The sequence below is a fragment of the Stylophora pistillata genome, chromosome 1 (genome assembly GCF_964205215.1).
Source record: "Stylophora pistillata chromosome 1, jaStyPist1.2, whole genome shotgun sequence".
NCBI classification, from domain to species: domain Eukaryota; kingdom Metazoa; phylum Cnidaria; class Anthozoa; order Scleractinia; family Pocilloporidae; genus Stylophora; species Stylophora pistillata.
Window position 1 is genome coordinate 50,488,773 of NC_142519.1, and position 20,221 is coordinate 50,508,993.

Consider the following 20,221-nt stretch of genomic DNA (forward strand, 5'->3'; position numbering starts at 1 on the left):
TCTATAAATGAGGATGAGTGCAGAATTGACATCATGAGCGGCCTCAGCGCCCCATTCATTTTTCTAGTTCTTGACTGGGTGATGAAATATCTTCCACGTAAGTTCCGGGAAAGCCAGTCAGATTGGTTTGGTAAAAGAGGTATATCGTGGCATATAGCAGTGGCGATTAAATGCAACAGTGGAGAAATGGAGATGATGACATTTGTTCATGTGTTTGAGACTCAAGACTATTATGCCAGAACTGCAGACCATCCATATTCTAAGCTACAACGCTGACTCTGATTGCGCAGACTCTGATTACAGCTCCTCAGATTGCCAAACGTCATGACCTTCAGATCTCTCGGATTGACTCTTCCGAGCCACAGGGAGTCGAGGAAAGGGCGCTTGCGGTCGCAAGGCAGCCACTATAAAGTCACACATGGTGAAATATCTGAATTCTGGACAGGAGATTGAGATTACTGCACAGATGAAAGAAGCTATGGAGTCTTCCAGGGGTGTGCGCGGCGTAATTGTGAAGGTGTGCAGTCCTCCCAATGCTCCATCCATCAAGATTTTCAAGTGGGAGAAAGTGATTTTTGTCAGAAACCTTTGCTACGACCAATAAGAACGTGGAGAGCCTACGACATTGGTCTCGGAAAAAGTATTCCGTGGTCAAAACTGCGATATTCCTGAACAATCGGAACTTCCAACGATTGAGATCAGGCCCTCGTCCAGCGAGACTATCACAAGCTTTACTCCAGTAGTAACCAGACGAATAGATGGCTGAACCCCTGCAACTGATAAAGAAGGCAACTCCGACTGTGTAGATGATTCTTCAGATGAGTCAGGCGTTGATGGTGATGTTGCTAACAATTGTCCATTATTTGCATGCGTAGAAGAGGGATGGGTCAATACGTTTATGCGGCATTCATCGCTGGTTCAATATTTGGGTTATGGAAAGCACAAGCGTGCCCTAGAGTATGAAACGCTCTTTGACAGGACCATAATAGAATACGCGACTAATCTGGATTGTGGTGCGAGTAAATGCCCAACGGTCCTAGAAGGTAGTAACCCAACGGTCCTACAAAAATAAATAAAATAAAATTGTGAATTTATATTGCGCAGTTTCCATGACGGGATGATCAACTGCGCATTACAACAATGCATGGAATAAATACTAATTACATCATTACAACAATTCATGAAATAATCACTTATTACATCATTACAACAATGCTTTGTAATAGATACCAGTTACATCACGTGTAGTATATAATATTAAAAGCTGAGCTAAGAATAAAAAGCCTTACTAAAACAATGCGTCTATAGGAGTTTTTTAAAAGTGTCGACGGACTTAGCCATTCTAATGGCCGAAGGTAAATAATTCCAGAGTTTTGGCGCTGAAGCAACGAAAGCACGGTCGCCTAGGGTTTTTAAAGTTTTAAAATTCGGGTAAGATGGCAGTATTCCGTCATTAGAACGCAGTCCATATCTTGAATTTAAAGGCTTAATTTTGACAAGATCATTGATATAGGATGGTGCGGATTTGCGAATGGCTTTGAAAGTTAAAAGTAGAACCTTAAAATTAATACAAAATGAGACAGGAAGCCAATGCAGCTGACGGAGCACCGGTGTAATGTGGCGAAATTTGCCCTCATAACAACAAGTCTGGCGGCTGCGTTCTGAACTCTCTGCAATTTGTCAATATGGCACTTAGGCACACTGTATAATAGGCACTTTTAAATGCGCTCGTGCACGATGCAAAACGTGTCCTTTCATTCACAACACTGATAAAATATCGGGACCTAAACGATCCATTAAGATCACCGATCACTTCACGTGCACCTCCGCTAATGTAATCTATTGCATAACTTGCACTTATTGCAAAAAGATATACATCGGCGAAACAGGCAGAAGACTAGGTGACCGATTCCGAGAACACCTTCGAGACGTGGAAAGGAATGACAAGGACACATCGAAACCAGTCGCTAGACATATTTATTTACCTAATCATTCTAAGCAACATATGGCAATCTGCGGTCTTTCCTTACACTTAGGTGGCACGGAAAGCCATAAAAATCTTGAACAAAAGCTCATCTTTCAAACCGGCAGTCTAAATCTCACTGGGATCAATGAACGCTTTTCATTCCACTAATTTATTCATGTTTTTCTCGTTGCCATGCACCCACCAATAACGTAGCTCCATTTTCTGCCTTTAAAAGCACACACAACCCACAATTCCTCTATTCGCTCCGACGAAGGGCTAACGCTCGAAACGTCAGCTTTTGTAATCATTACGGTGGCCAATTTACCATTTCAACTTTGTTGATATATCCAAATTACACTGTATAATAGACTATTACACTAGTCTATTCGGCTACTAATAAAGGAGTGAATAAGAGTCGCAGCTGAGTCCATATACAGGTGTTTCCTTATACGTCTAATATTGTGTAGGTGATAGAAAGCAGCACTGCATATTTTGGTAATGTGTACGGCCATAGTGAGTTGATCATCGAACCACGCGCCCAAATTCTGCACCACAGACACTGCCTACATCGCAGTCTTCGACCCTGATAGTATTAACAGCAGCTTTTTTCAGGAAGTGTCGTGATGCTATTACAATAAATTCAGTTTTGTCGTCATTAAGCATAAGTTTGTCCGTGGTCATCCACTGCTTAACATCCGAGATACAGGTTTCTATTGATCTTATTGCCTCGTCTTGACGAACAGCACAGCTTGGGTTGAACGATAAATAAAGCTGGGAGTCATCTGCATAACAATGAAGTTTTGGAAGGTGACGACCAACAATGTCGAAGATTTTGCTTGAGTATATTTTAAACAAAACGGGGCTTAGACACGATACCTGGAGAACGCCGTAACGAAAATGAATGACATTTGAAAGCGCTCCCTGAACAGATTTTCGTTGTGATCGTCCGGCTAGATAAGAGCGAAACCACGACAGAGCAGTTCCATTGAGACCCAGCTTTGATCTTAAACGTGTTAGCAAAATACTAGGGTCCACAGTGTCGAAGGCAGCACTCAGGTCTAACAGAACGAGGAGAGTCGCGTGCCGTCTATTCATGTTAATCAGAATGTCATTGTGAACTTTCACCAAAGGGGTTTCCTTGCTGTGAAATTTCCTATATGCAGACTGGAATGCTGGAATGCTGAAAATGCTACAAGGTAGTAAACCATCACTACCAACCGTGCCCACTACTCTTCCGATGGGATGGGCACTGAAATCGACACAGTCCCGTAGTACAAAGGTTACTGACAATCAAAAGCAGTACCTTAATTCCAAGTTTCAAATTGGAGAGAGAACAGGGAAGACGGCCGGCCCGACTGATAAAGTCTCGAAAGCCACGAGGAATGCAAAAGATAGCAACGGGGAGAGACTATTTTGCTATGGGAATTTTCTCACAATCCAGCAAATTAGCAGTTACTTTTCTCGCTTTGCTTCTAAGCGAAGTGTCGAGGTAGATCAGCCTGATAGTGAGAACGAGACTCCGGGAAGAGACCTTCAGACTGTATTTCGTGACAAGGTTTTGTCTGAAGGCAGCATTCACATTTAATCATATATGACTCCTACAACATCTGTGGGTTAGTGTTGAGCTCTTAGCTTGGCTCCTTTTCTGTACCTATGTTACGGGGTATCTGTGAATCCTTTGGTCTTCACATATCGGAAATTACAGTCCGAAGGAAAAAGCCATTTGTGGCCTTGCTCTCAAACCTGGTACAAGGCTGTACCTGTAGCTGTGGCAAGCGCTCATAACCGTATTCGGTACACAGTATTACTAGCTGGCAGCTCGATTTCATCGTATGTGGCCACCAAAATGACTCTCGTCATTATTTGGTGAAACACCGAGTTATTTGACAAATGAACCTTATTTAGGGATGAATACTATTATAGGGACGACTAATAGCCATAGTTTGAACTATTTCGAGTTTTCGCACTTTTGCCCCTAATTTACGATTTCGTTTGATCCTTGGAGACATTCGCTCTTAGTTTGTAGTAAAATTGAGAAGTATTTGTTCTGTAACATATACTTTAGTGTCTAGTATCTAAGTTAGTTGTTGCGAAATTTTTTTATGAATCGTTTGTAGAAGGCTCGTGAGCCAATTCAAAAACACAGTGGCGTAAAGAAACCCACTCGAAAGCCAATTTACCGTAGGAAAAATAAACTAGTCAACCTCGGGCTTCAAAATGCTCCCCGAGTCCTGCGACCTCGGGAAGCCTTTTCAAGCCCGAGGTTGACAAGCTTACAGTTTTTCTTTATATTGACTTCCCAGCCGGCAAACCACACGAGCACGTTAACATATACATGTTAAAGATAAAGATTAAACAACAATAGCGATAAAAAGGACAACAAAAAAATTAATACATGGATATAGCAAGACTCAACTACCGCAGGAATGACCACTATATTTTCAATGAGCTTTTTCGTTGTGCATAGGCGGAAATAAGAGCTCTGTCTGTCACGGTCGGTAGCAGTATCTCTTGTTTGATTTCGCGAATATGTGCAAGTTTAAGCGCTCTCTAATTGACTACAGCCTCATTTCCCCAGAACAAAAGTCATATCAGTTAAAAGCCCATTTGTAAAGGGGTTTGACCTTTAAGTTTCGTTTAATTTGTGATAAGGGTAGTAGGGTAATTTTTTTTTTCAAGCTAGGTAGTGATTTCCACAAAGAAACATGGGGGGAGCTTTCAAATCTTGCACAATGTCAGATTTCTATTCAAATGTCAGAAATTACAGTGCAAAACCTGGAAAATTTGTGAAATAATTTGACTACATGTGAATATCTTTGGGCTCTTTATTTAAGGCATAACGTTTTCTTGAAAATTTCTAATTTCCAAGCCTAATTTCCTCACCTCTGGCCCTGAAATCTAGTATCGCCATTTTCGGCCAAAACAAAAATCTATTCGAGAAATGAACCAAATAGCGATGAATAGGTCAATATGGACTATTAGTAGCCGGAGTTTGAGCAAATTTCGCTTTTCACATTTTTGCCGCTAGTTTCTGATTTTGTTTGATTCTTGCTGACACTTACTCTTAAGTCGTGTTTGTTACTGCGAAGATCGCTCTCATAGTCAACAAACATCATGTTTTCATGGCATTCACCGTTGGTAATTCTGCGGTAAAACGCTTGGAACTGAAATCCAGCTTTCGTGCGCTCAGGAAAACTACTGTAAAACGTTTAGGAAAACAAGCTATATGCTAGCGTTTCCGTGGAGCAGGAAAACAATCACAAACATCATGTTTTCATGGCATTCACCATTAGTTATTCCGTGGGAAAACGTTTGGGAAATTCAGCGTTCATACGCACGGGAAAGCTTGAAAAAAAAAACATTAAGGAAAACAGCTATCTATTGGTATTTTCCTGGTGCTGAATAACATGCGATGAACATCGTGCCTTTCTTCAGTTTTACTGAGAGCGAACAATGAATTTTCCGTCCGTTTCCAGATATCTGAAAACGTTGGTATAATGTTAAATTCACCATTTCGAGCCTTGATAACACCAGTAAACAACGCAGATGAGCAAGCGTGGTTGGAAATCAATTTGCCAAAGAATGCAGTACTTGAACAAGTGCTTGTTCGTTTGTTCAGACGAAATTTTTAAGCCAGAAGTTTTAGGTAAAGGTGTCCAGGCCTTCCAACCTTTCTTCAAGACTTTTCACTCGGTGAAAATCATAATCTTTCAACACACTATCCAGCTCTAGTAAAAAGGAACTTTTTTGTCACGTGCAGCTTTTCAATTTCAAAAACACGAACAGCCCACTTATCTTTGTACTGTGTACTTTTAGGCTTTAAAGGTTCAAACACAAAACTTCCTTGTGGTAACTTTTAGAGTTCAAAACCGGGTAGACTTACCCATTGCTGCTTCTTCCGCTTCTCAAAATTGTAATTGAAGAGGTCAATGCAAAGTGCAACTGCTTCTGATTAAAATGAAAACACCTCTCATTACATTGGCTAGCAAAATGTACATGTGTTAAAGAAGCAAAAGAAAGATAAACTAAATATATGCGTGATTTTCCACTTTCCTCTTGATCAAGAAACCCTGATAAAACACTTGCCCTTTTTTAGGAAATGCTACCTCCAAGAACTTTAGCTCTAGTTCCCAAGCTCTTTTCTAAAGGACACAATAACACAGACTCAGTTTGGGAATCATGATTACCCTTTAAATACATGTTAAATTTAATTTATTTCCATTTCTTAGGTATTTCTTATAACCTCAAAATCTCTTTATTAACAGTGCAATCTCATTAACTTCGGTACTAAGCTTCTTCTTTGATTTCTTGCATCAGAAAGAGTTTGTAAGGCTGTAATTTTTGTTAAAGCTGAGTCTGAGGTGTTTAAGCTCACGGGTCTTCGACAACCATGATATGCGATCGAAAGAGAGTGGCATGGTTGTTAGAGCGAGTGAGTTCAAGAGGCAAATTTAAGTTTTATTAATCTAATTTATTCAACCCATATTATCACCCAGTCAAAGGTTTTATTATCAACCACAATACCTATAAACAATTGTTCAAGAGGTCAAATTTACTTAAGGTGATTCCCTTGTTTTGCACTGCGCAACCTTTTCTGCGCATAACATTGCGACATCCAAGATAGCGGCCGTTCTTCCCGCTAGCGTGAGAAGGACAAGGGCCGCTTTTGCAAAGCGAAAGCTTTTATTCGCAATAAGAATGCTGCCAATCGGCTGAAAGCTTCCTGGTTTGCTCTTGAAAAACAAGGAAATGAAAAGAATGTGCGTGATCCGGAGATCTGCAGTGGATTTCCACTTCGCGGCCGTCGAGTTGTAGAATTAAATGTCCTCGCTGAGGCTTTGGATGGAGGCTGTGAAGCCTGTGGAACAACTCTACGGCTGTCCGACTGAATAAAAGAAACAGTGTCTGGGCTAGGATCACTACTATACATATGCTGTTCAAACTATGTGTGTGGAGAGACAAATATCGGTCGAACAAACAAGACCCACCGTAGCACCGGAACAACGCGAGGGAGACCAATCTTTAAGTAAACACGTAGCTCGCTGCAGGTTTGTTTACATTTAGCGTTGCTAAAAATGTTGTTTTCCAGCATCAATTTAACATCCAGCCAATTGCTTGATATGTTGAATGGACATATTTATAGGGATGCTACCCACGTAAACGAGTTGTTGTCATCCATTAATATACCATCACTTGGAGAGTCCACGCAGAAAGCTTGCGAGAGGGAAGAAGGGCCCAAAATTGAAAAGTTGGCGAAGAAATCATGTCTGGAAGGTTTAGAAAGAGAAAGAAACCTGTGGAAAGATGATAGTGAAAAGGAAAATGTGGAGACAGGAGTGTCATATGACATAGGATAGCAAAAAAGGGGAAAATCCCACAACAGCCTGACAGGTACACTGCAAATTCTACATCTGAAAGAATTGAAAAGGGCGCATTTGGATATGAATTTTCATAGAAAGCTGCTATTTTTTTCTCTGGATTGTTCTTTAGCTTACTGACAGTTCTGGTGTCAGCCAATAGTCAACGTTAATTAAACAAATGAATAAAATATTATATCCTTACTTTCACCACTAGGTGTTGGCTCCATGGTTAACCTAAAAACTGGCAAGGTGATTTGCTATGGTTCAAGGTCAAAAAGGTAATGTATATACATATATTTTGTCTACTAGCACCTTGTTGAAAACAACAAGAGCTATGGTTTTTTTTCAATTATACCGAAAAAGTACAGAATCATTGACATATGACCTCACCCATATTTGCCTCCTCTTGAAAGTGTTGCCCAAGACCTTTACTCACAATGTCTTTTGTAAAGGTGTGCAACATGTGAAACTGCCAGCAGACAGTCAAAAAAGCCTCGCATACATGACTGCGGGTTCAACTGGGAAGGCTCGTTAAAAGCTATGGAAGCTGATGTTTGTGTTGATCTAGTGAAAAGGTAATTACTAACCAGGTATGTACGAGTAAAAATAAAAAATAAAATAACAACTATAATAATAGTTGTTAACATATTAAATTCACAGTTTTATTGCTGCAAAGAGAGACCTTTGGAATGTGTTATTATGATATCAGTGTTACAGTAATGACACTTGAGCCATAAACAGTGGAAAGTTTTACATAACCTTACACTCTTGATAATAGGGATTTAAAATTTGACAAGAAAGCAAACAAAAATGCACCTTTATTTTATAATATGAGTATGTTGAAAATGCAGAAAAGAAAATACTTTAAGATAATGCCTTGGTGTAGTTTGAATGCCCTCGCTTTTTATGGCAAAAAAATTTATTTTTGTGGTTTTAGTCTGCTTAACAGTTGTGGAGAAAAAAATGTAGTTGTATCTGTTGTTGTTGGGGATGATGACTCGTCCACCTTAAGAAAAGTGAGGAAAAATGTTGAGCATGAGGTTGAAAAATGGTCAGACGTAGTCCATACTGAAAGATCCTTTTTGTAAAATACTGTATTTCAGAACAACATACAAATACATAGTTATTATGAAAAAGGAAACCCAGAGGTTAACCCTATATCAAGGGTCTTCTATTTATGTATAAAATCTTATAGAACTATTTAATAAAAAGATAAAAAAGACAAATAAAATGCAGCTAAATATCATAAATAAATATAAAATTGCGACTCAATAAATATTCATATGTTTCTTCAATTTTGATTTAAACTCACTAACATTGGGGCTGTCACAAAAATTAAATACATTAATAGGAAGATTATTCTAGGGTTTGATAATTCTGACAATGAAAGAGTTTTTATAGCAGTTCAGTTTTGCTAGTTTGAGTTGTAGCTTATATGGATGGTTAGATCTCGACTTAGGTGCTTTTACAAAATTCAAAATAGTCACTGAAATATAATCCATTTAGATTGAATACAGTTTTGTAGCATTCCACTAAGGAAAGGAAATCTCTCCTTTGTACTAAAGAGTTCCATTTAAGAATTTTACACCTCTCCTCATACGCCATCTCTTGTCTTCTTTGGCCTAAATCCTTTGGTAGCTCACTATACAGCATCAAGACCCAAAACAAAAGCCTGAAGGATATGGTGATACAGTATTACCAGCGATGCTTTGGTTACGCACTAAAGCAGAGTAAGGATGATGAAGAAGGTGTGCGAAATGGTCTGAGGTCTATTGTGCCCCATGCTTATGGTGACCATTCTTCCTGTGGCAACTGGTGTGGCTACTTAAAAAATAATGCATCCTACAAACACAGAGGCCTTCCCCATGGCAAGGATCTGATAGGCAAGAGCTTGAGGCAGTCCCTGGAAGAGATCCTAGAAGTAAGTACAGTGTACATGTATGGTGGCACAGCTCGCTCCTCACAAATTCCCAATTCCCACCATTTTACATGTAGTCGAGGAACACAACTCTTAGAAAATAGTGTTAGTGCTTATGATTGTACTCTAATTAATGACTGCAAGGGATAAAGTTATAAGTGTTAGGGGACTATCATCCTCTTTCTCAGTTTCACAAGCTCTTATGAGATACCAAATTTTAGTGAATAAAAATATTTGTTTCCTCAATTTAGATTTATGCTTCAAATACCAAGAAGCTAGCTCCCCTTGGGTCGAACCAGGTAAATGAAGCACTCAACAACACTATAGGAAGCAAAGTTCCAAAGACCAGACACTATGGATCTCAATGACTTCTGGTGTTGCATGTGCTGTTGGCCAAAAGAACTTAGGCCAATCTAATGTTTCTCAGGTGAGCAGATATAATGTTATGAGCGTTTTGTACACTTTCCAATTTGTGAGATCCATAATTTGAACATTACTCATTATCCACCATGTCCAGTGTTGTATTACCAGTACCTTGCATATCATAAGTCACAAAAAAAAAAAAAAAACATATCAGTAAAACATCACTATATTATAACTTAGAATATGGTTTTCACCAAGAGTTGTGAATTTCTCTTAGGCTTTTATGAAGACACAACTATCTCCAGGTTCTATTTCTTTAAAGTTTGCAAAGAAAATGGACAAGTAAAACTCTAAGTTTGAAAGAGAAACAGAAAACAAGAGAGTACAAGAAGAAAAGAATTGAAAAGAAAGAGAAGCGGTTGAAAAAGACAAAACAGCTTGAGAACAGAGAAGGGCAACAGTATAGTTGTGGATTGGGCTTTGATGGACACAATGCTGCTCAGGAAATTCCAGTACCACCTGCAGCCTCAAAGATTGAGAAAGTATCATTGACCAAAGACTACCTTCAAATCATATTTGATTTGGAAACATCTGGAAGGGGAAATTAGCTTTGCAGGGTGGAGTTTATTAAAAATGTAACAAAGTGAATATAATGATGTTTGGCTTAGCAGAGTATTTCTGAATTGCACATTAGAGAATAATTATATTTAATGATGGAATTGTTTTTCTATTTTGCTAGATTGCTGAATACTCATCCTGATAATTTGCATCTCATAGATTCCTTTGTTTTATCATGCCTTGTTCTTAAAGTGCACCTAAACCCAAAAACTTTTTTTCGCTTAATGAAATAAGGGTATTTTTTGGAGTATTTCTTTGCAAAAACTTTTTGATTTGCTCAAATCTTCGATTTTCTGTGCCCAGTCAAAATGAAGAAAATCAGCCACCATCTTGGCTCACAACTGAGTTTAAAGAGGAATGGCTCTAGAGGGTAATGTGACATCAAATCGAGAACACGAAAGTTTACATTTCGCACATTTTCATTTGTTTGGGAAGGTTGTAATCGATATTGTCCGAAAATATGCCGACTAAGTGTGTTAGACATAGGACTATATGGCAACGTGCGAAATTTGCAAGAGGGTATCGCGCTTCATACATTCCTCATACAACACACCTAGTCGGCATATTTCGGACAATATCGACGACAACCTTCCCAAACAAGTGAAAATGTGTGAAATGCAGACTTTCGTGTTCTCGAGTTGACGTCACATTACCCACTAAAGAACCATTCCTCTTTAAACTCGGTTGTGAGCCAAGATGGCAGCCAATTTTCCGTATTTTGACTGGGCACTAAAAATTGAAGATTTGAGCAAATAAAAAAAATTTTGCACAGAAATACTCCAAAAAAACCCTTTTTTGTTAAGCTAAAAAAAAATTTTGGGTTTAGGTGCACTTTAAACAAAATAGGTGAGATGCAAATTAGCAGGACAGGTATTCAGAATCATTCCTATTTTTATTTTATATATACCCTGCATAGATGCAGTAAGCTTTTTTATTACATTTTTCTTTGTAATGATCTTTATCAAGTAATAATTGGATTACAATATCGTAAAACAGGTAATGATGCTGAAATCCTACAAATTCCAGCAACAGATGGTAAAGATGAGTTCTCTATTTATATGAAGCCTTGTTATGTAATATCACCAGAAGCATCTGCTGTGAATGAACTTACCCTCCAAAGAGGAATACTGTTTTATGATGGGAAGCCAATCACTGATGCCATTGCAACTGATGTGGCCCTGAAGACCTTAATTGAAAATTGAAAATCAAGAATGCCTTGCACTTTAGTTGTACACAATTGCAAATCCTTTAATGCCAGGTTCTTGGTGCAAGCAGCAGAGAAAAATGGAGTCATGGAGGACTTAGTTAAAGCAGTTTCTGGCTTTACACTCTCTCTTCCAGCATTCAGGGAATTGCTTCTTGAAAGGAAATCCCATAGCCAAGAAAACCTTGTACAAGATCTTCTGTGTAAATCCTATGAAGCTCACAATGCTCGTGCAGATGTGCAAACACTCTACCAGCTAGTGAACAATGTTCTAAACGTCAAACTGCTACAACAGCACAGCTTCAAAGTTTCATGGGTGGCATCCTATCAGAAGCTCCTATAAGAAAAGAAACTTCTGGTTAATACCCTGCAGCCATTAGTTAGAGAGAAGTACATTACAGCCTCAATGGCCATTAAGTGTACAAGCTCAGGTTTGGGTCTCCCTCTCCTACTCGTGGCATGCCAAAGAGGCAAGGAAGAAGGGGTAAAGCAAGTTCTGATGGAGAGGTTTGACAACAAACCCAAAGTCTCCTCAAACAAGCAGGTGCTAGGGCAAATATGTCTGTACTCTATAAATAATGCAAATTAAGATTGTGATTTGTGCAATTAATGTTTTGAAATCATTTTTGCACAGAAAATGTAGTAGTCAGAATGAGGACCTGTGAGATAATGAAGCGTGGTTCTCAGTGAAGTATAAAAAGCAAATTTTAAAGTGCAGTTTGTATTTTTCAGAGTATACTACATTGTACTGTAGATATCACTTTTCGATATTTCATATTTCCAACGTGAGTTTTGACTTATTAATTACGTGATTACCTATTTTATACATTGTTAATTTTGAGGGCCTCACTGAAAACCGCTATGGCGAGCTGGACTCCCTCTTTAAATATTTTTTAATTAAAAACTCCTGTTTGAGTGTTGGGTGAAGAATTCCCATTTTGCTTTGTACAGAAACCAAACAAGAAAACATAAAAAGAATAGGAATCAACAGTCTTTTCTTCGAGTTTCTTTGTCAAGCCTTTATTGCCCCAAAGGAAAAAATATTGAACCGTAGCTCACTGGAATTAACAAAACGCCAGCGCTACAAAACAGTTTCAACTAAAGGTTTATAGCTTCAAAATCTCATCAAATCTTGACTTACCTCATATCTGTTATTTTTGCACGCTTTCCAAGTATGAATTTCTGTGTTGGCGATATCAAACACATGAAAACAACCGAAAACAAGCTTAATATCGTGTGCATACTTCGAAGACGAGGGGCGCCATTTTGTGTCTCGTCCCAGTCCTCAGCGTGTACATTCTCTATCCTCACTTTGATCTCAAAACCATGTCCACCTTTCACGACAGTTTGTGAGGAGACAAGCACGGCGACACCCGGTTTTTTTTTTTTTTTTTTTTTTTGGTTATTTGCTATGAACAGTCTAATAAAGAACATATTTGAAGAAGGAAAAAAGTTTGATAGTAGAACATGATTTATTTGGAAAATAGTTCCGTACCTGGTGTATTTTGGCCAAGGCGAGGATTTCAAGCTAACCGCGAAACTGTCCGAAAAAGTGCAAAATCCCCAAAACCAGGCGGCGATCAAAAACAGCTAAAAAGAAGCAATGCTACTTATTTTGATAAAAGAAGCTTTAATTTCAAAATAAAATTCTGTGTGTTTCAAGTTACCAAGACTAAATTATGTATAAAGGTGATTTTGTTTCGAATTTTTAATGCACAAGCAGTAAAAATACTCCATTTTAAGAGCCCGCTGACGCGTAAACAAGCAAGGTGACCCCACTTTTCTATTGCATTTTTTTTAATGTTTATATCATGAATTACCTTAAGTCACCTTAAGTCGACTTAAATCGCCTAAAGTTGCAAGTTTTTTTTGCCAATTTTGCTTAAGTCGCCTTAGGTCGCCTTAAATTGCTCAAAGTCGCCCAAAGTTACGGGGACTTAAGACCCCAGAGTAGGCCTGAATTGGGAAACAAACTGTACATGCTAACAAGTCTGGTCTAGAAAGTAAAGACGAAAATTTTATATCCGAGCCTGCAAATTGTCCGACCTACAATTTTGCAGACTTTCTTGTCTAAGTTTTTAATTTGGTTTATGACTTGTACCTCCATCACTGATCATCACACAACTACAACCTTATCAAGTTTTTACATAAGTTACATAAGTTAAATTGACCACTCCCCATAAGGGCTTTTCAGGGCCAGCACCCACCCATCCCACCCCAGGGGAGGACATCCACCACACAGTAGTCTCGTGCGTAGGAAATTAACGTCTACTACCCCTAACCCTGCAGGAGACGGGCCTACGGTTTATTCGTCCTTATCCGCGAAGACTAGATTATATATCCATTTCTTATTATAGAAAGGTAGCAAATTCCCCTTAGTTATTTTAAGACCATGAGTATTGATCCGGGCGGGGCTCGAACCCTCGACCTCTCGCACAACACAATCCGGCGCTCTTACCAATTGAGCAAACAGCTCTCATAGGTCTTATAAGGGCAGAAGATGTCTTACAGCAGCGGAGCGTACGCCAGTAAGCATAAATGGAATACTGGAGAATTTGCAATTGCCAGCATTTATTTATGCTCCTGCGGAGAATACTCTTCAGCAACGTTTTCTTTAGGTAATGAGACGTTTTTACAAGTAACAACGATTTTCGGGTATCTCTTCGCAGAAGAGATCAAAGAATATTTCTTGAACTCTGGGCGTAGAATTCCACCCTTACTCTCCCTCAGTAAAGAAATGGCATCAACATCTGGGACCTGGAACGAAATTATATAAGAGATTGACTCAAGGAGAACCTGATATTAACAGGCTGGACTGAATTGCCAAACAACATGACATCGACTGTGCCAAGGCTAAGAGTTTATAAAACAGGTGCATTGCTGATGACAAGATGGTGAAAGCTGTCAGCAACTTGGCGGGCAAGACGACCTTGATGGAGCAAATAGCAAAGAAAACTATTCAAGCTAATTATCCACTCAGGTTGTAAAACGAGCAATCAACCCATAATTAATAAACCTCGTTATTAAACATTCTCAAAAATGTAACTATACTAAATCGTCAAACGTGTATTCCACCAATGGCAACGTGATTATCACGTCCCTTAGAACATTCGAACGTCGTTCGAGCTGTAAAACTTCAATCTCTCATGCACGGTTCTTTTAAAAAACCGAAAACATAAAATCGAAGCATTGTTTCTTTATCTTACTAATTACTTAACGTATCTATATTGCTCATGTCCACATCTTCGTCCAAAGGCAATCGTGCATATCCATAAGGATACGAAATGAAAGTCTCTGTTCACTACCCGCTTGTTAAAGACCCGCAGTCCGTATTGTTTGACTAGTTTCACAGTTTTGACTTCTTTACTGGATGCTTCTCTGACAAAGCGTGACTATATCTAAATTGCGTCTCTCATCTGCAAGAGGGCGCTTAATTTCGTCCCAGACATTTATAAGCGCGACCTCGTAGTTCAGTAAGTCTCCGTGACTTCCCGCTTCCCCTTTTTCCCACCGATTTCTATTCTGACTGAGAGTGCCTCCTCCTGACACTCTCAGGCCTTGTCATATTTACCAAGTGACCTGCACAATGTTCTTAGGTTTCCGTCTCTTGTTGTTTCTCCTTCTTTATCGCCGATAGTTTAGACGAAATACGAAAACATGGTATGTTCAGGAGAGGGTTGTTCACCAGTTGAAACAGTTCGTGTGGAGCTGTGATTTGTTATGCTGTGGATTTTTTGAGGCGTTCCCCAAACTTGCCCCAGAAGGTGTTTAACATCAATAAAGCCACCGACGGTTTTACGACCTGGGTTCTTCTGAATCTGCTCAGAAACTAAATTGATTTTCTCCCGCTCCTTATACTCTCGCACATACCGGGCCTGGATCGGAATTGTCGCATTGTCACCCACGATGGTCAACGGCTAGCCTCTTGATTAATTTTCAGCCAGGTGTTGACACAATTGGCAAAACGTCTCTTGACTCTTTATTCTTTGGGAAAGTGGCACACCTCGTGAATTCTTACCATGGGTGAGTTCCCAAAGTTCTCCTATGGTGCGGTCAGGATGTTCACCAGCCTTCACCGCAATCTGGAAAGCATCTAGGACATCCCTGCCAAACGCAACCATAAAACTCGTGAATGTTACGTGTACAAGTATCATATCTATCAATGTACTTAACGAGTTGAACTGTTATGCCATCCCTCCCCTCCTTTTCAGGAAGTCAATTACCATAACTTATCCAGTGCTTCCCAATAAAGATAATGGCGTAATCTTTCATTCTTGTAAGCTTTGTAGTGGAATTGCTGAACTGCAGAAACTAGGCCATTCGAAAAGATAATTTAAGAGCTCTACTCCTAAGAGCTCCAGGTCCAGCCATTCCTAGTTAAATTTTTTCTAACAAAATTGAAAAATTTTGCTCGAAAGAACACAGTAACATAAACCACACTCTAAAATTGTGATTACCCTTTCAGCTTTGCCAATTTCGTTACTTGTATTGAAACCAAATCAAGGAGTTACCACCTGGAGTTTTCAATGACAGCTCCGTGTAGACTCGCCTGTACATAACACACTTAGGCGTTAATATCTGACCAAGTGGAGTCCAATTCGGCCTGTAATCATACGATCGATCAACAAAATAGGACAACTGCGAAGCAAGAAGTTCTGTTATCAATTGATCAAAACTATGACAAAAATCGAGAAAGTAACGAGACATCGCTCATAGATCAAAAAAAAAAAAAAACAATTAACTCGGCGAAGTCCGCAACAACACCTTATCGTTCTTTTTGTGCTTAAGAAATTGCTGGCTAGTAGCAGCCGCAGTTACTCGGAAGAGAAATAGCGCTATTTAACTTTGATAATGAAAGTATGTTATGGTCTCTTTAAATCTCATCAGGGCTAAAAAGAAAAACTTAGGTTTAGTAAACCAGAGAAGACATTAGATTAAGGATATATCCTTTTCGTAGTGACTTGGATGACAACCAAATAGAGGAGCTACCACCTGGAGTCAGCCATTCGAAGAGACGTATTGCAAAATTTTAAATTTTCTTTGGCCAGACAGAAACTGGGACAACAAAAATACATGGATGATAAATTGATGTTTAACCTAAGTTTAGGATATATCCATCATCTACAGACTTGAGACAACTTGATGAAGGAGCTACTACTTGAATTCTTCCCAAATACAGCAATTATCAGTCATTTGCCACAAATTTATCAACAACAGCTTCCGTTTGGCTCGAAGAAATGCTCAGATATTTGTCCATTTTCTGTTCTGAAAACTGCAAACGACAAGGTATTCGCGCAATATTAAAGATCGTATTTAGTACGACCAGAAGGCACTCTCAATCGAGCTAGACAGTACAGTGCAGTTTACAGGAATCACTGTGAAATGGTAAAATTTAGATCAGTGAAACAAGAAGAGCTATGCAGAAGAGAGTGAGAGAACACCAAAGAGCTATATGTTTAACCCGTACCGAGACCTCCGCCGCTTTTAAGCATGCCAACAAGACCGGCCACCGTTTGCCTCGAAGAAATGCTCCGATATTTGTCCGTTATCTGTTCTGCAAAATTAAGAGAGCGAGGCTTGAGAGAAACTGTGAGCTTCAAGGGAAAAATAATAAAAGGACAAACACTCGGGCTGATTTTTAGGTCAAACGGGATTATTGTGTTCATTCTCCTTCAAATATTTCTTTAAGTACGTTTAATAAGTCATTTAGAAACTTACTGACGAGAAGGAAATTTAATTTAAGAGTATTTAAACTCAGGGGTCTTCGAAAGGGATAATACGTGATTAAAAGAGAGTGGAATGATTTTTAGAGCGTCTGAGTTAATCAGAAGAGAGTATCTTTTTTCATTAGTTACAGGTGACTTGAATAAGATTTCTTAACCATCACTGGTGACCAATTCCGCCCTCTTAGGGCACCTACTTGATTTGCATTTGCGAACACATCTTCATGACTGGTAACAATAAAGTAATGTTAGAAAAACTTTTTTCATTAATAACACAATCAAGTAACTGCGTGGAGATTTATTTGGTCCATCTATCACGCTGCAAGAGTTGCAAGTTAAAGCTCCTTGTTTTGCTCTTGTCCCTTACGAAAATAGATAAATTTCAGCCCCCCTCGCGCCAGTGCCTATTCATTTTCTTAGGAGACTCCATAGTCCTATAGTAATATCTGCGTGAGAAAGAAGCCGATGGCAACGTGATTATAATTTATGACCTAAATTATTAGAGCTAGTACAAGTCAAGCCTTAGACATAACTGGTTTACAACATCACGTACAACACATCATAGACCATAACTTTCTAAACGTATCAAGCGTGCAGATATTTTCCGTAGTTTTAAGAAATGCTCAGCCAGACATCTTTGGCAGAGTAGAAGATAAGCCATCTTGAGGAGGAAAAACGCAACTCTCCCCTTTTCTCCAGAGGGAAAAGCTAAGCAACAACATAAGGGGACTTCATGACACTTTTCAGTTAAATGGTATTTTAAACCCATTCCTGGTTTAGTTTATCTATATCTCAATTTCAACAAAAAATATTTGAAAAGGACAAATAACATAGATTCACACTAAGATCGCCTTTCTTGACACGTCAGTTACGAGGGAACGAGACAGACGCCTGAACACCATGCAGTGTCTACAGAAAACCAAATCACACGGACTAGTGCTTACCGTATGATGCACACCACCCTTGATCAGTAGAGCCCGGTATTATCTGACGGGGCGAAGCGCCTTGTAACAAAACCGTCAATCCTCTCCGAGGATAAGGAAAATTTTCTCTCTTCCCTGAGGAGAGAGCCCGTTAGTTTATCCACCCCAATTTAAACAAAAAATGGTCAAAAGGGTAAATAATATAGACTCACTGTAGGAATCATAATTATCCATTAAGGAGCGTGCTAAGGTTGAGTTTTGTCCATTTCTTAGGTACTTAAATGGAAATCAAATCAAGAAGCTACCAGCTGGAGTCTTCAATTACAACTCCGAGTTCACTGAACTGTAAGTAAGACATTCATAAGGTAAGAAATTTGATGGATTGTTTAGGATATATATGATATTTTAACAGAAATATGATTTCAAACAGGTCAGCGGAACACTTTTTTTGGGGGTTTTTCCACTAACATAAGCAATCATGAGAGATAATAATCGATTTGGACTTTTTGCATACAATGAATGCATATCCTGAGTTGAAAATAATGGGCCATGCGACAAGATGATTCAATAACTGTTTCTCCGAACTTCGGGGGACTTTATAAACCCTTTTAAATAATGTGTAGATGTACTGTAGTACTCTTTTCTCAGTCCGACATCAGTGGTAACTTTTCTCCCCATTTCTTGGTTTCGCTCTTTTCCGGTCCGAAAATCTCAGCCCCCTGAACCCAGTGCCTATTTATTTTCTTACGACACTCCATATCCCTTTAGCAATATCTGCGTGACATAGAAACCGATGACAATGTCACTATAATCTGTGAATTAAAATATTAGAGCTAGTACAAATCAAGCTTTAGACATTACTGATTTACAACATCACTTGTCCAATCGTCTTGCTTCATTGTCAACTAGACTGGCAAGACTTTCCACAAACGACAGACTGAACACAAGAACCAAAACAGTTATGCTGATGTGAATAGCCGCATAAATATTAGTAATAATAATCTACTTATTGATTGGGTCGCTGTTCCATGACAAGAGCACCTTGTAATTTCATTGAAAGCTGGCTCTGATTAGTTTTAAAAATCTAGATCAAATGTTACATTCGTAGCACTCTCTCGACTTTACTATTTAAGCACAGATCTATACAACAATAATCAGGCTTGAAAGGCTGGGAAGTTTATCATTCCCAAGACTTGAAATTAAAATAGGGCCTCCGATGGAGTTCAGATTAGTTTAAAGCTAAGGTCAAACTTTAAATTCTTGGCACATCCTTGACGCAGGTCCTTACATGACAATCAGATAGCAGAGCTACCATCCGGAGCCTTCCATACCAACTTCAAGTTGATAAATCTGTAAGTTAAACTCGAGGATTTAAAGATTAGCTGGATAATTCTTTTTTTAATCTGCCCGCCAATTGCCTGCCTTTTCGCTATTTGCAAATTTCAAGCACAAATTTCTGCTGGCTAAAATGGTCCTTTTTTCATGGCAAACAAAACGAGGCCAGGGATGTTTACATAGTAGTTAACAAACCATTGCACTCTCTAAAGAAACCAACTTTACTATCTAAGCATAGATCTTTAAAAAAATAATCAGGCTTGATAGGCTGGGGAATTATCATTCTCCAAAGCAGGGAATAAAAAGTTTGATCCACTAAATTAAAATGCATGCAGTTGAAAGACTACATATCACCATGCACTTTGTGGTAAGAAATGAGTTGCTTCGCTTTCCAGTGGCGAAATGTACTGGTTGATATTCAAATAGAGCGAAGCATCGTACAGTGGTAGGTGAAGTGGGCTTCTCGTTTTTTTTGGCATAAAACACTTGCAGTTGGTTGGCATTTTTTTCAGTGTCAAGTACTCGAGATTAAGTGCACCAGACCATACTTGTGATTGTCCTCAATGTTGAGACTAAGGAATTCATTGAGCTTAGGCTGGCTTAGAAAGTGTCAGTTAAGACCAACTTTTATGGCCTATTTTATGTCTTGGATGTAATTATATATTATTCATCTGATAATGTACCATTTGTGGAAAACATGAATGACTCTGTAGGAGCTTACGTAATAACAAGATTGTGAAGTTACCTGGTGACGTGTTTACTTCACTGTTTGAGCTGTCGAAGCTGTAAGTGTGGATTCTTACTTTATATT

General features: G+C 38.9%; 1 protein-coding gene and 2 pseudogenes across 2 annotated transcripts in view; 1 reads left to right on the forward strand and 2 right to left on the reverse strand.

Moving 5' to 3' along the window:
* The window catches only part of LOC148742938 (delta-1-pyrroline-5-carboxylate synthase-like), a 595,352-nt pseudogene that overhangs the window by 244,692 nt on the left and 330,439 nt on the right, over positions 1-20,221 (reverse strand). The window lies entirely within an intron of this gene.
* Positions 2,489-3,061, reverse strand: LOC148742950 (uncharacterized). The gene has a single exon (XM_088749194.1). The coding sequence runs from the start codon at positions 3,059-3,061 to the stop codon at positions 2,489-2,491; it is 573 nt and encodes a 190-aa protein (XP_088605320.1).
* Positions 3,153-12,136, forward strand: LOC148742951 (uncharacterized; annotated as a pseudogene).